The 17,332-nt window shown below is 50.2% G+C and overlaps 1 protein-coding gene across 2 annotated transcripts in view; it reads left to right on the forward strand.

Annotated features, from left to right (window-relative positions):
* WDR4 (WD repeat domain 4) overlaps nt 1-14,127 on the forward strand; it is a 33,964-nt gene extending 19,837 nt beyond the window's left edge. For both annotated transcript variants that reach the window (XM_008070179.1, XM_008070180.2), the window contains exons 6-11: nt 5,228-5,288; nt 7,357-7,455; nt 8,322-8,386; nt 9,202-9,385; nt 10,679-10,748; nt 13,930-14,127. In XM_008070179.1, coding sequence (XP_008068370.1) covers nt 5,228-5,288; nt 7,357-7,455; nt 8,322-8,386; nt 9,202-9,385; nt 10,679-10,748; nt 13,930-14,117 — 667 coding nt within the window. In that variant the 3' untranslated portion in view covers nt 14,118-14,127. The remainder of the gene's footprint in view (nt 1-5,227; nt 5,289-7,356; nt 7,456-8,321; nt 8,387-9,201; nt 9,386-10,678; nt 10,749-13,929) is intronic.
* Nucleotides 14,128-17,332: the final 3,205 nt, after the last annotated feature.

Here is a 17,332-nt window from a genome sequence, read left to right on the forward strand (position 1 = left end):
AAAAAAAAGCAAAAAAAAAAAAAAAGAAATGGTATCTTTCTGTGTTGCCCAGGCTGGTCTTGAACTCCTAGGCTCGGGCAGTTCTCCTGTCTTGGCCTCCCAAAGTATTGGGATTATAGATGTGAGCTACCACACCTGGCCTGAGTCACTTCATATTAAATAGTATAGTGTTGGAACCATTGTTTTATTGTAATGATATTTGGCTTACAATGGAATTTTGAATTTTGAACATTCAGGAACTTATGACCAAAAAAAAAAAATTTGTATCTTATATTTTTCTAACTTGTGGAAACGTGAAACAGTCACTAACTTGCATTGCAGGTTCATTGATACATGTTGTGCAATGACAGCTTCCACCTGGTGTTTTTATTTTATTTATTTTTTTGAGTTGGAGTCTCACTCTGTTGCCCAGACTGGAGTGCAGTGGCCGCTCCCAGCCACCGCAGCCTCGACCTGCTGGGCTCCCGCGATCCTTCTGCCTCAGCCTTCCAAGTAACTGGAACTACAGGCGCGCGCTATCACGCCCAGCTAATTTTTTGACTTATTGTAGAGATGAGGTCTCGCCAAGTTGCCCGGGCAGGTCACAAACCCGCGGACTCAGGCAATCCACTCACCTCAGCCTCCCAAAGTGCGGGATTACAGGCTGAGCCACTGAGTCTGGCTCACCTGGTGTTTTTCTATTTGAGCAGACAATGCAGTCTTGTTTTCTTCCTTCCGCATTAATAACATGTACTATATTGTCCAGTCTGTTTTTTGAAGAAGATGTGGAAGGACACACTTGTGGTTCCTAAAAACCACTTCTCAACTAATTGATCATATCTCAGTGTATATTTCATCTCTTTATTTGCTTTTTTGGCAATTTTAATGGAAGACTTCAAGGAAACATACATTTTAAAAAATTAGCGCTGTCGTAATTTTATTCAGCAGTCTCTTTATGTTACCTGAGAGGGGACAGCTGAGTGGTTTGCTAGATTTATGATGTTCCCTCACGGGACATCTGAGTGCAGAGGATTAAAATGCATTATTTGAGGCAGGGGAGAAATTGGAGGGGTTAGATTCAGTTCTGAGATTGCTTATACTTTCTTTTTTTTTTGAGTCAGAGTCTCACTCTGTTACCCAGGCTGGAGTGCAGTGGCATGCTCATGGCCACCCCAGCATCTACCTACTGGGCTCCAGGGATCCTTCTGCCTCAGCTTTCCAGGTAGCCGGAACTACAGGCTCATGCTACCATGCCCAGCTAATTTTTTCATTTATTGTAGAGGTGAATTCTCACCAATCTGCCCAGGCTGGTCTCGAGCCCCTGGGCTCAGGCAATCCTCTCGCCTTGACCCCTGCAAAGTGCTGGAATTACAGGCTTGAGCCACCGGCTTTCTAATTCTTTTTTTTTTTTGAGTTGGACTCTCACTCTGTCATCCAGACTGGAGTGCAGCCTCGACCTGCTGGGCTCCGGCGATCCTTCCACCTCAGCCTTCCAAGTAGCTGGAACTACAGGCGTGAGCTACCACGCCCAGCTAATTTTTTAAAATTTTATTGTAGAGATGAGATCTCACCAAGTTGCCCAGGCGGGTCTCAAACCTGCGGGCTCAGGCGGTCCCCTCACCTCAGCCTCCTAAAGTGCTGGGATTACAGGCTGAGCCACTGAACCCGGCTTCTAATTCTTAATATAATGCAAAACGACCTTCAGAAAGGTTATGGCTGGAAAGTTTGTACCTCATGACAGGTTATTTTGACTTTGATTTAGTTCTCCAGTGACCCAGCTCTGGAGTTCCAGGAACCTGCAGGCCCTTGGCTCTCTCCTGTCTGCTGTGTGTCACTGAGGTGTTTGCAATTCCCTGACCCCACCAGGCACAGCTTCTGTCTCAAGGCCTTTGCTCATGCAGTTTCTGCTGAAGGGAATGTTCCCCTGACAACTCCTCACCCTGCTTTCCCTTCTCCTTGATTGTACCTTCTTCTTCAGGGGATCTTTCTGACCACCCCTCCAGGGACGTGCCCATCACTTAGATATATGGAGTTAAATGAAAACAATAGTTACGTTAACATCACCTGTTTCTGCCTTTTTTTTTTTTGAGTCTGGTTCTCACTCTGTTGTCCAGGCTGGATTGCAGTGGCATGGTCATGGCTCACTGCAACCTTAACCTCCTGGGCTCAGGTGATCCTTCCACCTCAGCCTCTAGAGTAGCTGGGACTACAGGTGCATGCCACCACACTCAGCTAATATTTTTTTACTTTTTGTAGAGACAAAGATTTCACTATTTTGCCTAGGCTGTCTTGAACTCCTGGGCTCAAGCAGTCCTCCTGCCTCGGCCTCCTGAAGTGCTGGGATTACAGGTGTGAGCCACTGTACCGGCCTCTGTTTACCTTTTAACATGGTGGTGAGCAAGTTTGAAATGACACTCGTGGCTTCCATTTGTGTCTGGAGCTGTCTGTCTAGATGGCACTTTCTGTGCTCTCTGCTGATGTTTAAATATCTGTGTCCTTCTGCCTGTTCCTTCCAGTGTCCTCATGGCTTTTTGGTTGGATTTGTTTCTTGCTGTTTCCAGTCAACACAGTGCCTGGCATGGAGTAGGCACTCAGTAGGTATTTCAGTGACTGGACAAATAAGTCATAATTTGTTTTTTACAATTTTGTTCTAAACTTGTGGAAATGATGGTTTCTGTCCTTTCCTGTTGAGGACTATGAGGCCACATGTGCTCTCAGTAATGAGCGTGCTGTCCTGTGTCTGTCCTGGGGTGTGGGTTGGTGTTTCTTCCTTTTAGGGGACTTGAGATAAGAAAGCATCCCTGGGTGGAGGACTATGAGGCCACATGTGCTCTCAGTAATGAGCGTGCTGTCCCATGTCTGTCCTGGGGCGTGGGTTGGTGTTTCTTCCTTTTAGGGGACTTGAGATAAGAAAGCAGTCCTGGGTGGGGCCTGGCTGTGGGCATGCCCAGGTCAGGTGATATACAAGGTAGTGGAGGCCATGACTGGTGGAGGTGAAGTAAGCCACATGGGTCACCCTGTCGTAGGGGTCCCCAGGGAGCCCATGCATTAGGGATCGCTCCAAGTCACTGTGTTAGAGTGAGAAGAAAAATGGGACTTGTGACCCTCACAGGTGCTTGAGGCAGGACAAGTTCCTGGAGAGCTGGGCTGCTAGGATCACTCTTTTTATTTTTTGAGTTGGAGTCTCACTCTGTCACCCAGACTGGAGTGCAGTACAGGGCCACTGCAGTCTCGACCTGGGCTCAGGTGATCCTTCCACCTCAGCCTTCAAGTAGCTGGAACCACAGGCACGCGCCACCACACCAGCTAATTTTTTTTTTTTTTGAGTTGGAGTCTCACTCTGTCGCCCAGACTGGAGTGCAGTGGCCGCTCCCGGCCATCGCAGCCCCGACCTGTTGGGCTCTGGCAATCCTTCCGCCTCAACCTTCCAAGTAGCTGGAACTACAGGTGCGTGCTACCACACCTGGCTAATTTTTTTTTTTGGTTTATTGTAGAGATGAAGTCTCACCAAGTTGCCCAAGTGGGTCTCGAACCCGCGGGCTCAGGCAGTTCACTCACCTTAGCCTCCCAAGGCACGGGATTACAGGCTGAGCCACCAAGCCCAGCTACACCCAGCTAATTTTTTGATTTATTGTGGAGATGAGGTCTTGCCAAGTTGCCCAGACTGGTCTCATACCCCTGAGCTCAGGCAGTGCTCTCACCTCTGCCTCCCACAGTGCTGGGATTACAGGTGGAGCCACTGCACCTGGCTTGGGTCATTCTTGATGACTGTTTTGATGGGGAGTGGTTGTGACTTTGTGTCCTGTGCTGTTGTTGACTGACTGAGTTGAGCTCAGCAGAGACAGGTCTCTGACTGAGTCACTCAGTTTTCGTTAGGGGACCATCACGATTCTAATCTGCCTGTGGTCTTGGCTGCCCTCCCACACTGCTCTGTCTTCTGAGTCTCCCTTGAGGTTCCTCTGTTGCCAACTTTTGTTGTGGGTGCCTTGGGTCAAGATAGTGCTTGGGAGCCCGTGGAGCTGCCCCAAGCAAAACTGCTGCAGGGGGCACAGATACGTGGCTCTCTCGGCTGGTGTGGCTTAGAAGTTGCCATGCTGGTGGGGACCCAGGCCCTACTCACCTTGCCCCAGGGCAGGGGCTGTCACCCAGTTAAAGGTGTTTGTTAGGGCACATCTCGGTGGAACTTCCAAAAATGTTAGAGTCTTATTCCCAGTGGGGCCTCCAGAATGTTAAGTCAGGTTTGCTGGGGGTGTGGGGTGTCTGGTGTGATTCAGGGCTGCATGTAAGATGCAAAGAATTGCACAGAAGTTAGTTTGGAAAATATAGTTTATTTAGAAAGTAAATTAGAGAGAAAGAGGAGATTCACTCCCCAAGGTAGGGGAGGGGGGCAAAGCTTAATAAAACATGGGCTGGCCATAGCTCAAAGAGCACATGGCCACACCATAGCTTAGCAAGGCAATGCCAAAATGGGTGCTCATGATTGAGTCCTTTTAACCATTCCCCTTGGATGGGGGAAAGTCATTAAGGTGATTGGGTGATGATGTGCTCCACGTCATCACAACGGGGCAGGTAAGCACAGGTACTGATGTCAGGTGATAAGCAGCAGGCAGATGGGTGGGTTAGTCACTTGATTGCTGCCATGGTGGTGGGTTAGATGGGAGACAAGTAGAGGGGTTTTTCCTGCAAGAGTCTTGTCAGATGTTTCCAATCCACAATCTTCTTTAGTTAAAAAGGTGGTCTTATTTATCATTTCTATGGCTTCAGCCCGTCAAGGAGTGATCTTTGATCTTCTGCCTTGACAAGGAACCTGAAGGTTTACTTGAGATTATTATGCTAAACCATAAATCAAAAGGTTGGGCTGTTGGGCTGTCCTGGTCTTGCATCTGATAGAGATTTATGGAGGGATGGGGTAGGCTGCCGCTTGGCCTGCAGTAAAATGTAATTTTAAAATGTCTGAACGCTTCCTAAAACCTGCCTATTAGAAATTTATCTTGTCTGTGTCTAACCTTTGCTAGATTCAAAGCATGTCGGGTAAAGTCTTAGTAAAAATGGCTATGCTGAGGCAAAAAGACTACACTAAATTAAATTTATTCTAGGTTTCTGCAGGTACTTCCTTTCAATGTTACTCTTTCCCATGCTGGCCGGATTTGTTGGAGGTGGTGGGGGGGTTGAGGCAGAGTCTTCTCTTCCTGTGAGGAAGAGCCAGCCTGTGGCGCCGTGGTGGCTGAGGCTGCTCTACCTGATGTAGGTTTGTGAGCTGCATCTTTGTGGTTCCCAGTCATCCTGAGCTGCTCCTGTCCTCCTCTGGGGTAAGTGTTCTGCTCAGTGCTCGCTCACCTCTGGGTTCCATCCCATGGCTAGCACCTGCAGGTGGGTGGGAAGGGCCCTGGCGGGAGTGGGGATACAGAACCAGTCTTTTGTTCCTAGCCACGTGTCCCGTCATCAGCAGCTATCCCCTAGATGGCTCATGGATTCCGAATCCTAGCATTGCTTGTGGCTCCCTGCCTGCTTACAGCCATTCATTCAGAGCTGTGTATGTGTGTAGGGGGGTGTGTTCACATGTGTGGGGAACTGGAGTGTGTGTGGAAGGCTCTGCTCTAAGGGCTGCTGTTCCATCTACAGACGCATCAGGATCTCAGTTACAAAATGTTGACAGAGGCCTCTGACTCTTGGGGGTTCTGGGGTTCTAATCATATTAGCCCCATGGCTCGTTCTTGCAGCCTGTCTGGAGGGTGGACAATTCTGCATTAGGGGTTGAGGCACCTGGCCACATGCACTTGAAAAAAATTTTTCGAGGCTGGGCTCGGTGGCTCAGCCTGTACTCCCGGCACTTTGAGAGGCCAAGGCGAGAGGATTGCCTGAGCCCGCAGGTTCAAGACCCATTCGGGAAACTTGGCAAGACCTCGTCTCTATAATAAATAAAAAATTAGCCAGGTGTGGTAGTGTACGCCTATAGTTCTGGCTACTTGGAAGGCTGAGATGGAAGGATCGCAGGAGCCTATCAGGTTGAGGCCGGGAGCATGCCGCTGCCCCCCAGCCTGGGTGACAGAGTGAGACTCCCAACTCAAAAAAAAAAAAATTCTTTTTTTTTTTTGAGACAGGGTCTTGGTATCATTTCCCAGTCTGACCTTGAACTCCTGGGCTCAAGTGTTCCTCCTGCCTTAGCCTCCTGAGTAGTCTGGGTCTTACTCTGTTGCCCAGGCTAGAGTTCAGTGGCACTTTCATGGCCACTGCATCTTCAACCTCTTGGCTTTCGGTGATCCTTCTGCCTTAGCCTCCCAAGTAGCTGGTACCACCATGCCTGGCTAATTTTTTGCCTTTTTTTTTTTTTTTTTGAGTTGGAGTCTCACTCTGTTGCCCAGGCTGGAGGGCAGTGGCATGCTCCCAGCCACTGCAACCTTGACTGACTGGGCTCAGGTGTTACTTCTGTCTCAGCCTTTCAAGTAGCTGGAACAACAGGCACGCACCACCATGCCCAGCTCATTTTTTGATTTATTGTAGAGATGAGGTTTTCCCAAATCGCCCAGGCTAGTCTTGAACTCCTGGGCTCAAGCAATCCTCCCACCTCTTCCTCCCTAAGTGCTGAAATTACAGGTGTGAACTGCCAATCCTGGCTTCCCCTTTCTCATTTATGATTGTTTTTAGAGCATTGAGTCTCTTGGTTTCATGTGTTGGTTCCTGAAGTGTCAACATTCGATGGCAGCTGATGAGCTTGTCCTTTCCATGGTTCTTAAACAATGAAGTGGGACAGTGGTCACAAGTCCATGTCTTCCCATGGAAATACATGATTGAAGTGTCTGCATGCGTGTGTGTGCATGCCTGGCCCGAGCAAGGCAGGCATGTTCTTTGACCGTTTAGCATATGACAATCTGGTTGTCATGTGTCCTTGGCCTATTTTTTTTTTTTGAGTTGGAGTCTCACTCTGTTGCCCATACTGGAGTGCAGTGGCCGCTTCCGGCCACCGCAGCCTCGACCTGCTGGGCTCCCGTGATCCTTCCGCCTTAGCCTTCCAAGTAGCCAGAATTACAGGCATGCACTACCACGCCCAGCTGATTTTTTGATTTCTTGTAGAGATGAGGTCTCGCTGCCCAGGCCAGTCTTGAACCCGCGGGCTCAGGCAATCCACTCACCTCGGCCTCCCAAAGGCGTGGGATTACAGGCTGAGCCACCGAGCCCGGCGTCCTTGGCCTATTTTCCTGTTGGGGGTCATCTGTTTTTCTTGATGGTTTGTGTGAACTTATCACAGTAATTTAGTGTGAGGAGCCTTTAATTCATAAGGACCAAGTGAACCCTGACCCCACCTGGCCATCCTTTTGTCACCTGGCTGGCAGAAGCCTGGTGACCCCATGCACTGACCTATCTGTTTGGTATATGCAGGACTGCACCCTGAGGCTCTGGGAGTATAGGAGAGGCTGTCAACTGCAGTGCTGTCACCTGGCCAGTCTACGAGAGTCACCGGAGCCCCAGGGCCACCAGGTAGCCACTTGCATTCCCGGGGCAGATGGGTATGTGTGGGCCCCCCACCAGTTGCTTGGCTTGACGGGGAAGTTGCTTAGCCCAGAAACGTTTCTTAGCTCTCGATGCCAGCTTCTTCAATGTGGAGAGGTCTTGTCTTTCACATTCTGAAGGTTTGTGTGAACTCGTCATGTAAGTGGGAGATAATTTATGTTTGACCTTTGCATCCAAGCAGCTGATTTACAGAAAGACCTGTAGTCCTGCTTTGAAATGATAAAAAATAGTGGTCCTTGGGTGACTTGTCAGCTGGGCAGGAGTGGGGTAGACCGGGGTTACCCAGGGTGGGCCCACCCCAGCGTCCTCTATCCACCTTGGAGTGATCTCATGACACTCTAGAACACCTGGGCATTGGTTAGGGTTCTTGACAGGTTTTTCTGTCTGTTGTGGAGAGCTCCGTGGAGTCCTGGCTTCCCTGGACTGGCTGAGTACCAGCCCTTTCTTCCAAACTACATGACTTGGAGCAGTGGGAGCTTCCAGACCAGTTGTGTCTGGAACTCATAATCTTTTCCATGTCCTCTGTTCCCTTCACTTCTTGTCTTTTGACCCATTTTGCTGGCTTTGGAGGCATCTCACAGGCGTTGGAGGGAGGGCCAGAAGTGCCGAGAGACTTCTGTCATCTGTCTCTGCGTGTTACCTCATTTGAAAAACAGACTTCTGTCACCCTTCTTTTCCCCTGATTTCCAGAACAGTCCAGCACGGTCTCCTCTTTCCCTCCTTGATGATGTGGAACTGAGAGCAGCTTTTGGCTTTGTAAGCAGTTTGATTAGAATGGCCCGGCATCGGGTCCTGACAGGGGCCTTGTGGTCCATCGACTGCTTTTTTTTCAGAGGTTTGCTGCATCCAGGATTGTGTTCTGGTGCCAGGAGAGTTGTGTGGCACTTCTGTGTGACTGGTAAGTGTAGTAGCACCTTGATTGTCTGCTGTTCTGCACACTGCAGGGTGGGGAAAGTTGAGCAGATTTTTTTCACTGGTCATGTCCTTCTTGAAGAGGTCAGGTCATAGATGTTGTCATGGGTGCAGTGCCCCCTCTGAGAATTTCACTTTCTGATGATGCTGTGGCACAAGGGTGGGTTCCTTCCTGAGTCTGTGACTTGCTGTTAAACCCACTGGCTAGAAGGTAACCGTGGCCTCTCCCTGGTCTTTTGTGATGATAGACTATTCCCTGAGGGGTGGTCGTGGTGTAGGGTCTGCCTCTGCCAGTCTTTCCTCTGACTGCTCGTGGTAGACCCAGCTGGGAGTTGGCAGTGCCCATGAGGCGGGTTGAGGGAGTGGGATGCAACTCTGCAGGTTCTTCTTGCACATCTTCCTGCCAGGAGAGGAATCTGGTGCTTTCTGCGCTCTCATCTCATCCCCGTGACCAACCAAGGGAGGTTGTCTCAGCTTGTTTGAGCTAAGGATGCAGGTTGGCGTCCTGTTTGCTGCCTGCAGGTGCGCCAGCATCTCTCTGCCCTTCCCCCTTGTCCTGGCTGGTAACCTGTTGCTGCGCCATGAGTCACCCAGAGCCTACAGACTTATACAGCAAACACATGTTGCTCATGGCTTTCCAGGGTCAAGAACTTGGGAGCACCTCAGCTGGTGCCTGTGGTACAGCTGTCCCTCAGGGTGGCATTAGTGGGCTGCGCTGCCTGGGCCTGAGTGCCAAGGCGCTGTCTTGATGCCCATGTGGCCTGTGGCCTTAATAACCATCCTATCTTTCTCCATGGAAAGCGTCCCTGTGGTCTACATCTTCCAGCTCGATGCCCTCAGTCAGCAATTGGTCTATAAACAGCAGCTGTCATTCCAGCACCGCGTGTGGGACGTGGCCTTTGAGGAGACCCAGGGCCTATGGGTCCTGCAGGACTGCCGGGAAGCCCCCCTGGTGCTCTGTCGGCCCATGGATGGCCAGTGGCAGGTGAGACTCGGTGATTTCCCCATGTCCCAGGCGCTCTGTCCCATAAGCGTGGGATGGGCTGGCAGCCATAGGCTTTTTTTTTTTTTTGAGTTGGAGTCTCACTTTGTCGCCCAGGCTGGAGTGCAGTGGCATGCTCCCGGCCACCGCAGCCTCGACCTGCTAGGCTCCGGCGATCCTTCCACCTCAGCCTTCCAAGTAGCTGGAACTACAGGCATGCGCTACTATGCCCGGCTAATTTTTTGATTTATTGTAGAGATGATGTCTCGCCAAGTTGCCCATGCGGGTTCAGGCAATCCACTCACCTCAGCCTCTCAAAGCGCAGGATTACAGGCTGAGCCACCGAGCCCCTGGCTGTGTTTTTTTTTTAATTGGTGAAAAGGCATATACATTTATTTAAAGTGTATACTGAGAGTAATCACAGAGTGAGTTCCTGGCCATGGTTTTTGGGTCCATCCATGGACCTCTTTCAGCTCGGTCACTTCTGGGTTCTAGGGGCTATGTCCTTAGGGACAGAGCCCGGGACCTTTGGCATTGGGTGAAGGGAGCTGGGTGCTCAGCCAGCTTGTCCCATGTGGTGAGGCCTGTATCAGTTTTTTGGGGGAAGAGTCACCATCACTGGCATATTTTTCCTGAGGCTTCCCATTTCACACTTGTTGTTGCTTGGGTGTGTGGGCTTAGTGTTTACTGGCTCAGTCAGTGTGGATTTGGGCCTGGCATTGGCTGGGCACTTGGAACACATGGAGTCCCCCTGGGTAGAGGAGGGGGTGAGGTCCATGTAATAGCAACTTCCTCTTGGGGGATCTAGGGAACCCTGCATCTCTTGGTGCTGGCCACCCCATAACATGGGAGTGATGCCTCTGCCTGTCCCACATCTCCTGGGCAGGTTGATGAAGTCCTGGTAGTTTTCTGTGAGCTTCCCCGCTGCTCACCAAAGCTCACTTGAGCTGGTGCTTTGGAAATGCACCTAAGTCATCTGAGTCTTTTCATCTCACACGTAGTAACCACATGCTGCCCCCATGGGTGCATGCTGGATCTGTGGGCTCTGTTGGGCCTGTGGGTGCACACAGTCCTGAACTGTGTGTGAAGGGCTTGTCCTTGCGCCATGGGCTCGGCAGGCCAGGGTGCAGGTGCCGACTCCTGGTTTCCATGAAAGATGCACTGGGTTGCCAGGCTGCAGGAGTGGACCTCTGCCTCAGGCCTCTATCAGCCTGCAGTGTGCCCAGCAGTTTTTGCATTGGGTGCTGGACTTTCAGTCTTGTCTCTTTCTGATGACGGTTTCCCACCTGTCCACAGCCTGTTGCTGAAAGTGCCTTGTTAGAGAAAGTCTCTGATGTTCTTCGTGGAAACTGGGCCATGATGGAAGGTGAGAACGTGAGCGCAGGCTGCCCTTCAGGTCACGCCCAACACTGTCCCTAGAAAAAGCATATCACAGACTGTAGCCCACTGTAGGGACCCGGTGGTGCATGTGTTCCCATCCTGAAGGCAGGGAGGGGCAGGAGGGGGTCATGCAGACCAGGGAAGGAACATCATATGGGAGTTAGGATGATGAAAGCCATGTGTGAGCCCTGGGGTCAAGGTCGGAGCAGCATTGTGCCCTCTGCCTTCAGGGCTGGGTGTTGGGAGTCCCCACAGCGGGGCTGACATCCCGTGGCCCCAGAGGGAGCAAGCGCTGTGCTGCCAGTCCCCGACTACTGGTATTGAGGGAATTGTTGAGTTGGTGTCAGCAAGTGCAGTGTCCCCACTGGGAGGATAGGTTCTCGGGCTGCTGGAGGGTCTTCATGGCCCTGAGCAGGTGCAGGGTTGTCATTGTCCTGACAGGAAAGCTGGACCAAGGGAAGAGAGGCAGGGCAGTAGCACATGTCCCTGCAAATTCAGGGAGAAGACAGCGGGCTGTTGAGCGAAGGGTCCTAGCCAGCACAGGCCCAGGTGGTGCCGTTAGAGCAGCAGTCCCCAACCTTTTTGGCATCAGGGACTAGTTTTGTGAAAGACAATTTTTCCACAGACTGGGGTGAGGGGATGGTTTGGGGATGATTCAAGCATATGACGTTTATTGTGCTTTTTATTTCTGTTACTATTACATTGTAATGTTTAATAAAATATATAAAATTATATTTGTATAATAAATATATAATAAATTTTATGTAAATATATAACATAATGTAGAGATATATTTATATGTAATAAATATATATAATGAAATGTAATGAAATATGATGCAATATAATAAAGTTATTGCACATAATTATACAATATAAATAATTATATATACTATTATAAATAATTATACAACTAATATACCACCAGATGCAGCTATGCAGTTGAAGTACATCAACTCACTTGCCACTTACTGATAGGGTTTTTTTTTTTTTTTTTGAGTTGGAGTCTCACTCTGTCACCCAGACTGGAGTGCAGTGGCCGCTCCCAGCCACCGCAGCTTCGACCTGGTAGGCTCCGGTGATCCTTCCGTCTTAGCCTTCCAAGTAGCTGGAACTACAGGCGCGCGCTACCACGCCCAGCTGATTTTTTGATTTATTGTAGAGATGAGGTCTCACCAAGTTGCCCAGTCGGGTCTCGAACCCGTGGGCTCAGGCAATCCACTCACCTCAGCCTCCCAAAGCGTGGGATTACAGGCTGAGCCACTGAGCCCGGCTACTGATAGGGTTTTGATATTAGTCTGCAAACAATTGATTTACTATAGTCTCTTTGCAGTCAAACCTCACTGCTAATGTTCATCTGTATTTGCAGCCACTCCCCAGTGCTGGCATCACCACTTTAGCTCCACCTCAGATCATCAGGCATTAGATTCTCATAAGGAGCGTGCAACCTAGATCCCTCACATGCACAGTTCACAACAGGGTTCTTGCTACTGTGAGAATCTAATGCCAGTGCTGATATGACAGGAGAGGAGCTCAGGCAGTAATGCAAGTGATGAGGAGCGACTGTAAATACAGATGAAGCTTTGCTTGTTTGCCTGCAGATCACCTCCTGCTGTGCGGCCCGGTTCCTAACAGGCCATGAACTAGTACTGGTCCGTGGCGCAGGGGTTAGAGACCCCTGCATTAGAGGATATAGAAGGAATAAACCCCATCCCCCCATCTGACAGGAGACTGCAGACTCTAGTTCTGGATGCTCCATTGCATCCTTATTGGGTGGAGCTTTGAGGCAAAAGAGTCTTCAGGATCATTTAACCCAGTATGGCACCCAGGTGTCCTCATTCAAACAAAGAAATTGTTGCTCTAAGCCAACAGGGCGCGGCTCCCCCCCCCCTCGGGTGGGGTTCCTTAGGGCTTGGAGCTTAGTTCAGACTAGAAGTGTTTCTGCTAGCAGTGAGCTGAACGAATGTCTCCTGCTCAGAGTTTCCTGGAGTGACCAGCTGGCTCTGTCCTGGAGAGTTTGTCTCCATTTTATTTCTGAATGTGTTGAAGGGTGAGCAGTGACGGGCTTAGGTCCCCAGCATGATTTAGCAACACCTTCAGCCATAGTGGATCTGTCCCCACCAATTAGGGCCTCGTTGCTTGTGGCCCAACATGTGCTGTCCTTTGTCCTGTGTCTGATCTGTGGCCAGCACAGTCCTACTGAGGGTCTCTTCACACGAGTCAGACCACTCTGCCTTCCCAAGGTATTCCACAGATAAATTGACCTGGTCACAGTGCAGATGTGGGGGGCCTTGTGGGAAGAGGGCAAAGGGGTAGGCCATGCTGTGGAATTGTGAGTAGTACCGGGAGACCGTGCCTACCTGACGGTTGGTCCCAAAGCTGTGACAGCCGCTGGCCTGCAGGTTCCTAGCTGGCTCTTTGTGGTGTCCTGCCCAAGTGAGGCTGTCTCTGTGACTGTGGCCAATTGTTCCTCAAGCCTGGACATCTGGATCAAGTCTGGTATATTCTCTGTTGCTGCGGAATACATTGACCCATGCTTAATGCCTTAGAATACCACACACTCCTGGCTTACTGTTTTTGTATGTCAGGAGTCTGGATGTGGCCACCTGGGTCCTGCAGTTCAGGCAGGGTCTCCGAAGGCTGCAGTCAAGGCGCTGGCCATCAGTTTCCTCAGGTTCACAGACAGGGCGTGCTCTTGGCTCACTCTCAGTGGTCGGCAGGACTTGAATCCTGAGGCTGGTGGACTGAGGGTCTCACTTCCTTACTGGCTGTTGGCCAGAGGCTGCCGTCCCTAACCTCTGCCATGCTGCTCTCCCCGTAGGGCAGCTCATAGCATGGCCGCAGTGTCCTCAATGTGTGAGCAGGAGTTTGTCATCAGGTTGGAGTCCTGGCCTAGGTGCCCTGGTTCCAGTTATATCCTTTTGTTCTTAACCTGTTCTGTTAGGGATGAGTCCTCAGGGTCATCCGGGTATGGGCACCAGGAGGTGGGTACTGTGGGAGCCATCCTGGAAGGTGCCCTCCACAGTCTATTGATAATTAGTTCACTCCATGGTCTACTCTTAACTCACTGTTGCAAGAAGACCTTGTAGGAGCTCTGAGTGCTGGTCCACCAGGTTCCACTGCTAGAGGCCAAGTCCCACCTGGCATCTGTTCTTGTTCCCGTCACAGGCTCTGCCGGTACGGACACCAGTTTCAGCAGTCTCTATAAGGCTACCTTTGACAACATGACCTCCTACCTGAAGAAGAAAGAGGAGAGACTGCAACAGCAGCTGGAAAGGCGGCGGCGGAGTCCCCCGCCTGGGCCCAATGGGCAGGCCAAGAAGATGCGGCCAGGGGAGGCGGCCTTGAGTTGCTGATCCTGGCGGTTGGTGGTGCCTCTTACAGCCTCAGGGTAGCAGAAGCAGTTTTTTCTTGTTGCCTCCTCCTCTTGCATCTCAGTTAGGTTCAACCAGCTTAACTCAGTGGATGAGACGGTCTCCTGGGCTCTAGAACATTCTGTGCTGCTGAGTACAGGCCTGATGTCTGTGCACCCATTTGGGTGAAGGGGAGCCATGCTGGGTGTAGGCTTAACTGAAGAGATGACAGAAGTCATGGGAATGCCTTGGGGCAGCTTTTCTTCACATTGGAGGTGACATGCTGGCCTGTGGCAGCGGTGACCATTGATTTTTCTGCTGCACTGAATGCCGTTCATGCCCTCCCAGTTATGTCCCATCCATGTGGGACACATCTTCTTTCAGGGAGAGCCAACAGGCAGATGTTTTTGTGATGTTGTTCCTGCTGTTTCAGCCTTCCAGGGCTCACCCTTTAGGGATGTGTTGCTCCATACAGTAGTGTTGCTATGGGGTGCTGATGCAACCCAAGTAGAATGAACTTTTCTGTCCTCCCCCTGCAAACGTGCTCAGGAGCCACTTTTGCCAGCAACCCCTGCACAGGAAGTGCTAAGATGCATCTCTGGGTCCAGGGAGCTGTTGGCAGCACCGGCACAGAAGGTGAACTGGACTTGAAGGGTGAGCACAGGACGCACGAGGACACACCCAAGCTGGAAACCTGGTTTACATGACCATGAGGATGTCATATGTGTTCATTACTTTGCTTTGACCTTCACACACACTGCCAAGCAGTGAGGGTGTCACTGGGTTCTGATCACCTATCAATAAGGGTGAGCTCTTTGCAGGTTTCTGGCAACGTTAGTAACAACATGTGGAGCTAGTCTCAAAATACACTGAGCAGAGAGCACTTGGGTGTGTGTGCCGTTTGTGACAGTGTTCCCTGTCTGATCTGGGAAAGAGGTTTCTGTGGTGGTTAGGCTTTTAGATACACTGGGAAATTTTCTGTTGATCACGTCCAGACACAGGAACAGGTGTGCAAGTTGGTGACAACTTTGTGGGGTTTTGCTGGGGGCTTAGGAACAAAATCCTTTTGTGTATCAAAGCTGGAATGCTTCAAGTTTTTAATAAGCGCCTTGTTTTTCTTTAGACATTGAAAACAGTGCTGCGTGTTTAATGCTCGGGCCACTCTGCTGTGCCAGGCACAGGTGTTCCAGCAGAGGGCTGTGCCAGGCCATTGTCCTGTGTGAGGAAGCTGACCTCTCTCACGCTGTGGGGGCATCTGGCACAGGCACGCTCTCATTTATAATCTGCTTTGAAAGTCTTAATTTTAGAAGAAATTCAGGTTGAGTCTTGTTAGTGTTGTCACGTAAGATGGGTTGACAAACTGGCCCATGAACTGAATCCTATGGTGACCTGGGGATGGTTTTCACATTGTAGAAATGGTTGAAAACAAAATAACATTTCATGACATGAAAATCATGACATTCGGGCTGGACGTGGCTCGTACCTATAATCCCAGCACTTTGGGAGGCTGGGTTGAAAGGATTGCCTGAACCCAGTGATTCCAGACTAACCTGGGCAACTTGGTGAGACTTCGTCTCTACAATAAATAAAAAAATTAGCTGAGTGTGGTGGTAGGCACCTGTGGTTTCAGTTATTTGGAAGGCTAAGGTGGAAGGATCGCCTGAGCCCAGCAGGAGGCTGCACTCCAGTCTGGACAACAGAGTGAGACTCCTGCTCAAAAATAAAAAAGGAAAAAAATCATGACATTCAGATTCCAGTGTCTGTGAGTAAGCATTCATTGGACACAGCCCTACCTGCCTGGGAACGTCTCGGTGTCTGCTTTTTGCTGCCACAACAGCAGAGTGGAGTAGTCAGGCAAAGCCTCAGATATTTATGCTGTGCCCTTCCCAGAAAAACTTGTCAGCACCTAATTCAATATTCCTTCTAAATCCATGTGTCTTATTTTATTTTTATATCTTTAGAGATAAGTTCTCATTCTGTCACCCAGGCTGGAGTGCAGTTGTGCAATCAAGACTCACTGCAAGCCTGGCTCGGTGGCTCAGCCTGAAATCCCACGCCTTTGGGAGGCTGAGGTGAGTGGATTGCCTGAGTCTGCGCGTTCGAGACCCACCTGGGCAACTTGGCGAGACCTCATCTCTACAATAAATCAAAAAATCAGCCAGGCGTGGTAGCGCGCACCTGTAGTTCCTGCTGCTTGGAAGGCGAGACGGAAGTATCGCTGGATCCCAGCAGGTCGAGGCTGTGGTGGCTGGGAGCAGCCACTGCACTCCAGTCTGGGTGACAGAGTGAGACTCCAACTCAAAAAAAAAAAAGACTCACTGCAGCCTTGAACTCCTGGGCTCAAGTGATCCTCCTGCCTCCCGAGTAGCTGAGACTACAGGTGCATGCCTCCATACCCAGCTAATTAAAAAAAAAATTGTTTTTGTAGAGACAGAGTCTTGCTCTGTTACCCAGGCTAGTCTCAAACTTAGCCTCAAGCAATTTTTTCTTGGCCTCCTAAAGTGCTAGGATCATAGATGTGAACCAGTTGCACCTGGCCTTAAATTCATGTATTTTAAACTCGAATTTGTTGATTTCTTTAAAAAAAAAATTCTTCCTGCATCTGCTTTGATCTTTCCCTTTAGACATATGTGTGTGTTTCCTGAGTCTAGGTAGGGTAGATGTCTTGGAGGCACAGACACCAGTCCTGGCTGTCCTAGCCCCTAGCTCAGGCCAGGAAGGTCCCCTGGTGGCTGCATGCCCCAGTGTGGGGGGTATTGTGAGGGTTATCTGAGACGGGCTTTTTGCTTCTGGTTGGGAAACTCAGACACAGCCACACAGGGTGGTGCTAGGTCAGAGACAAGAGTGGAGTGGGAGGGGCCGTGGCCATCTCCTCTCTTTGCAGTGGTTGCTTTTTTTTTCTTTCAGTTGGAGTTTCACTCTGTCACCCAGGCTGTAGTGCAGTGGCATGCTCTTGGCCACCACAGCCTTGACCTGCTGGGCTCAGGCAATCCTTCCAAGTAGCTGGGATCACAGGCGAGTGCCAACATACCTAGCTAATTATTTTGATTTTTTTGTGTAGACAAGGTCTTGCCATGTCGCCCAGGCTGGTCTCGAACCTCTGAGCTGAGGCAATCCTCTTGCCTCTGCCTCCCAAAGTACTGGGATTATAGGCATGAGTCGCTGCGCTTGGCTTCCAGTGGTTGCTTTTAAATTACTTTTTTTTTTTTTTGAGTTGG

Source organism: Carlito syrichta, unplaced genomic scaffold (genome assembly GCF_000164805.1).
Source record: "Carlito syrichta isolate Samal-C Ts95f unplaced genomic scaffold, Tarsius_syrichta-2.0.1 Scaffold313176, whole genome shotgun sequence".
Taxonomy (NCBI): domain Eukaryota; kingdom Metazoa; phylum Chordata; class Mammalia; order Primates; family Tarsiidae; genus Carlito; species Carlito syrichta.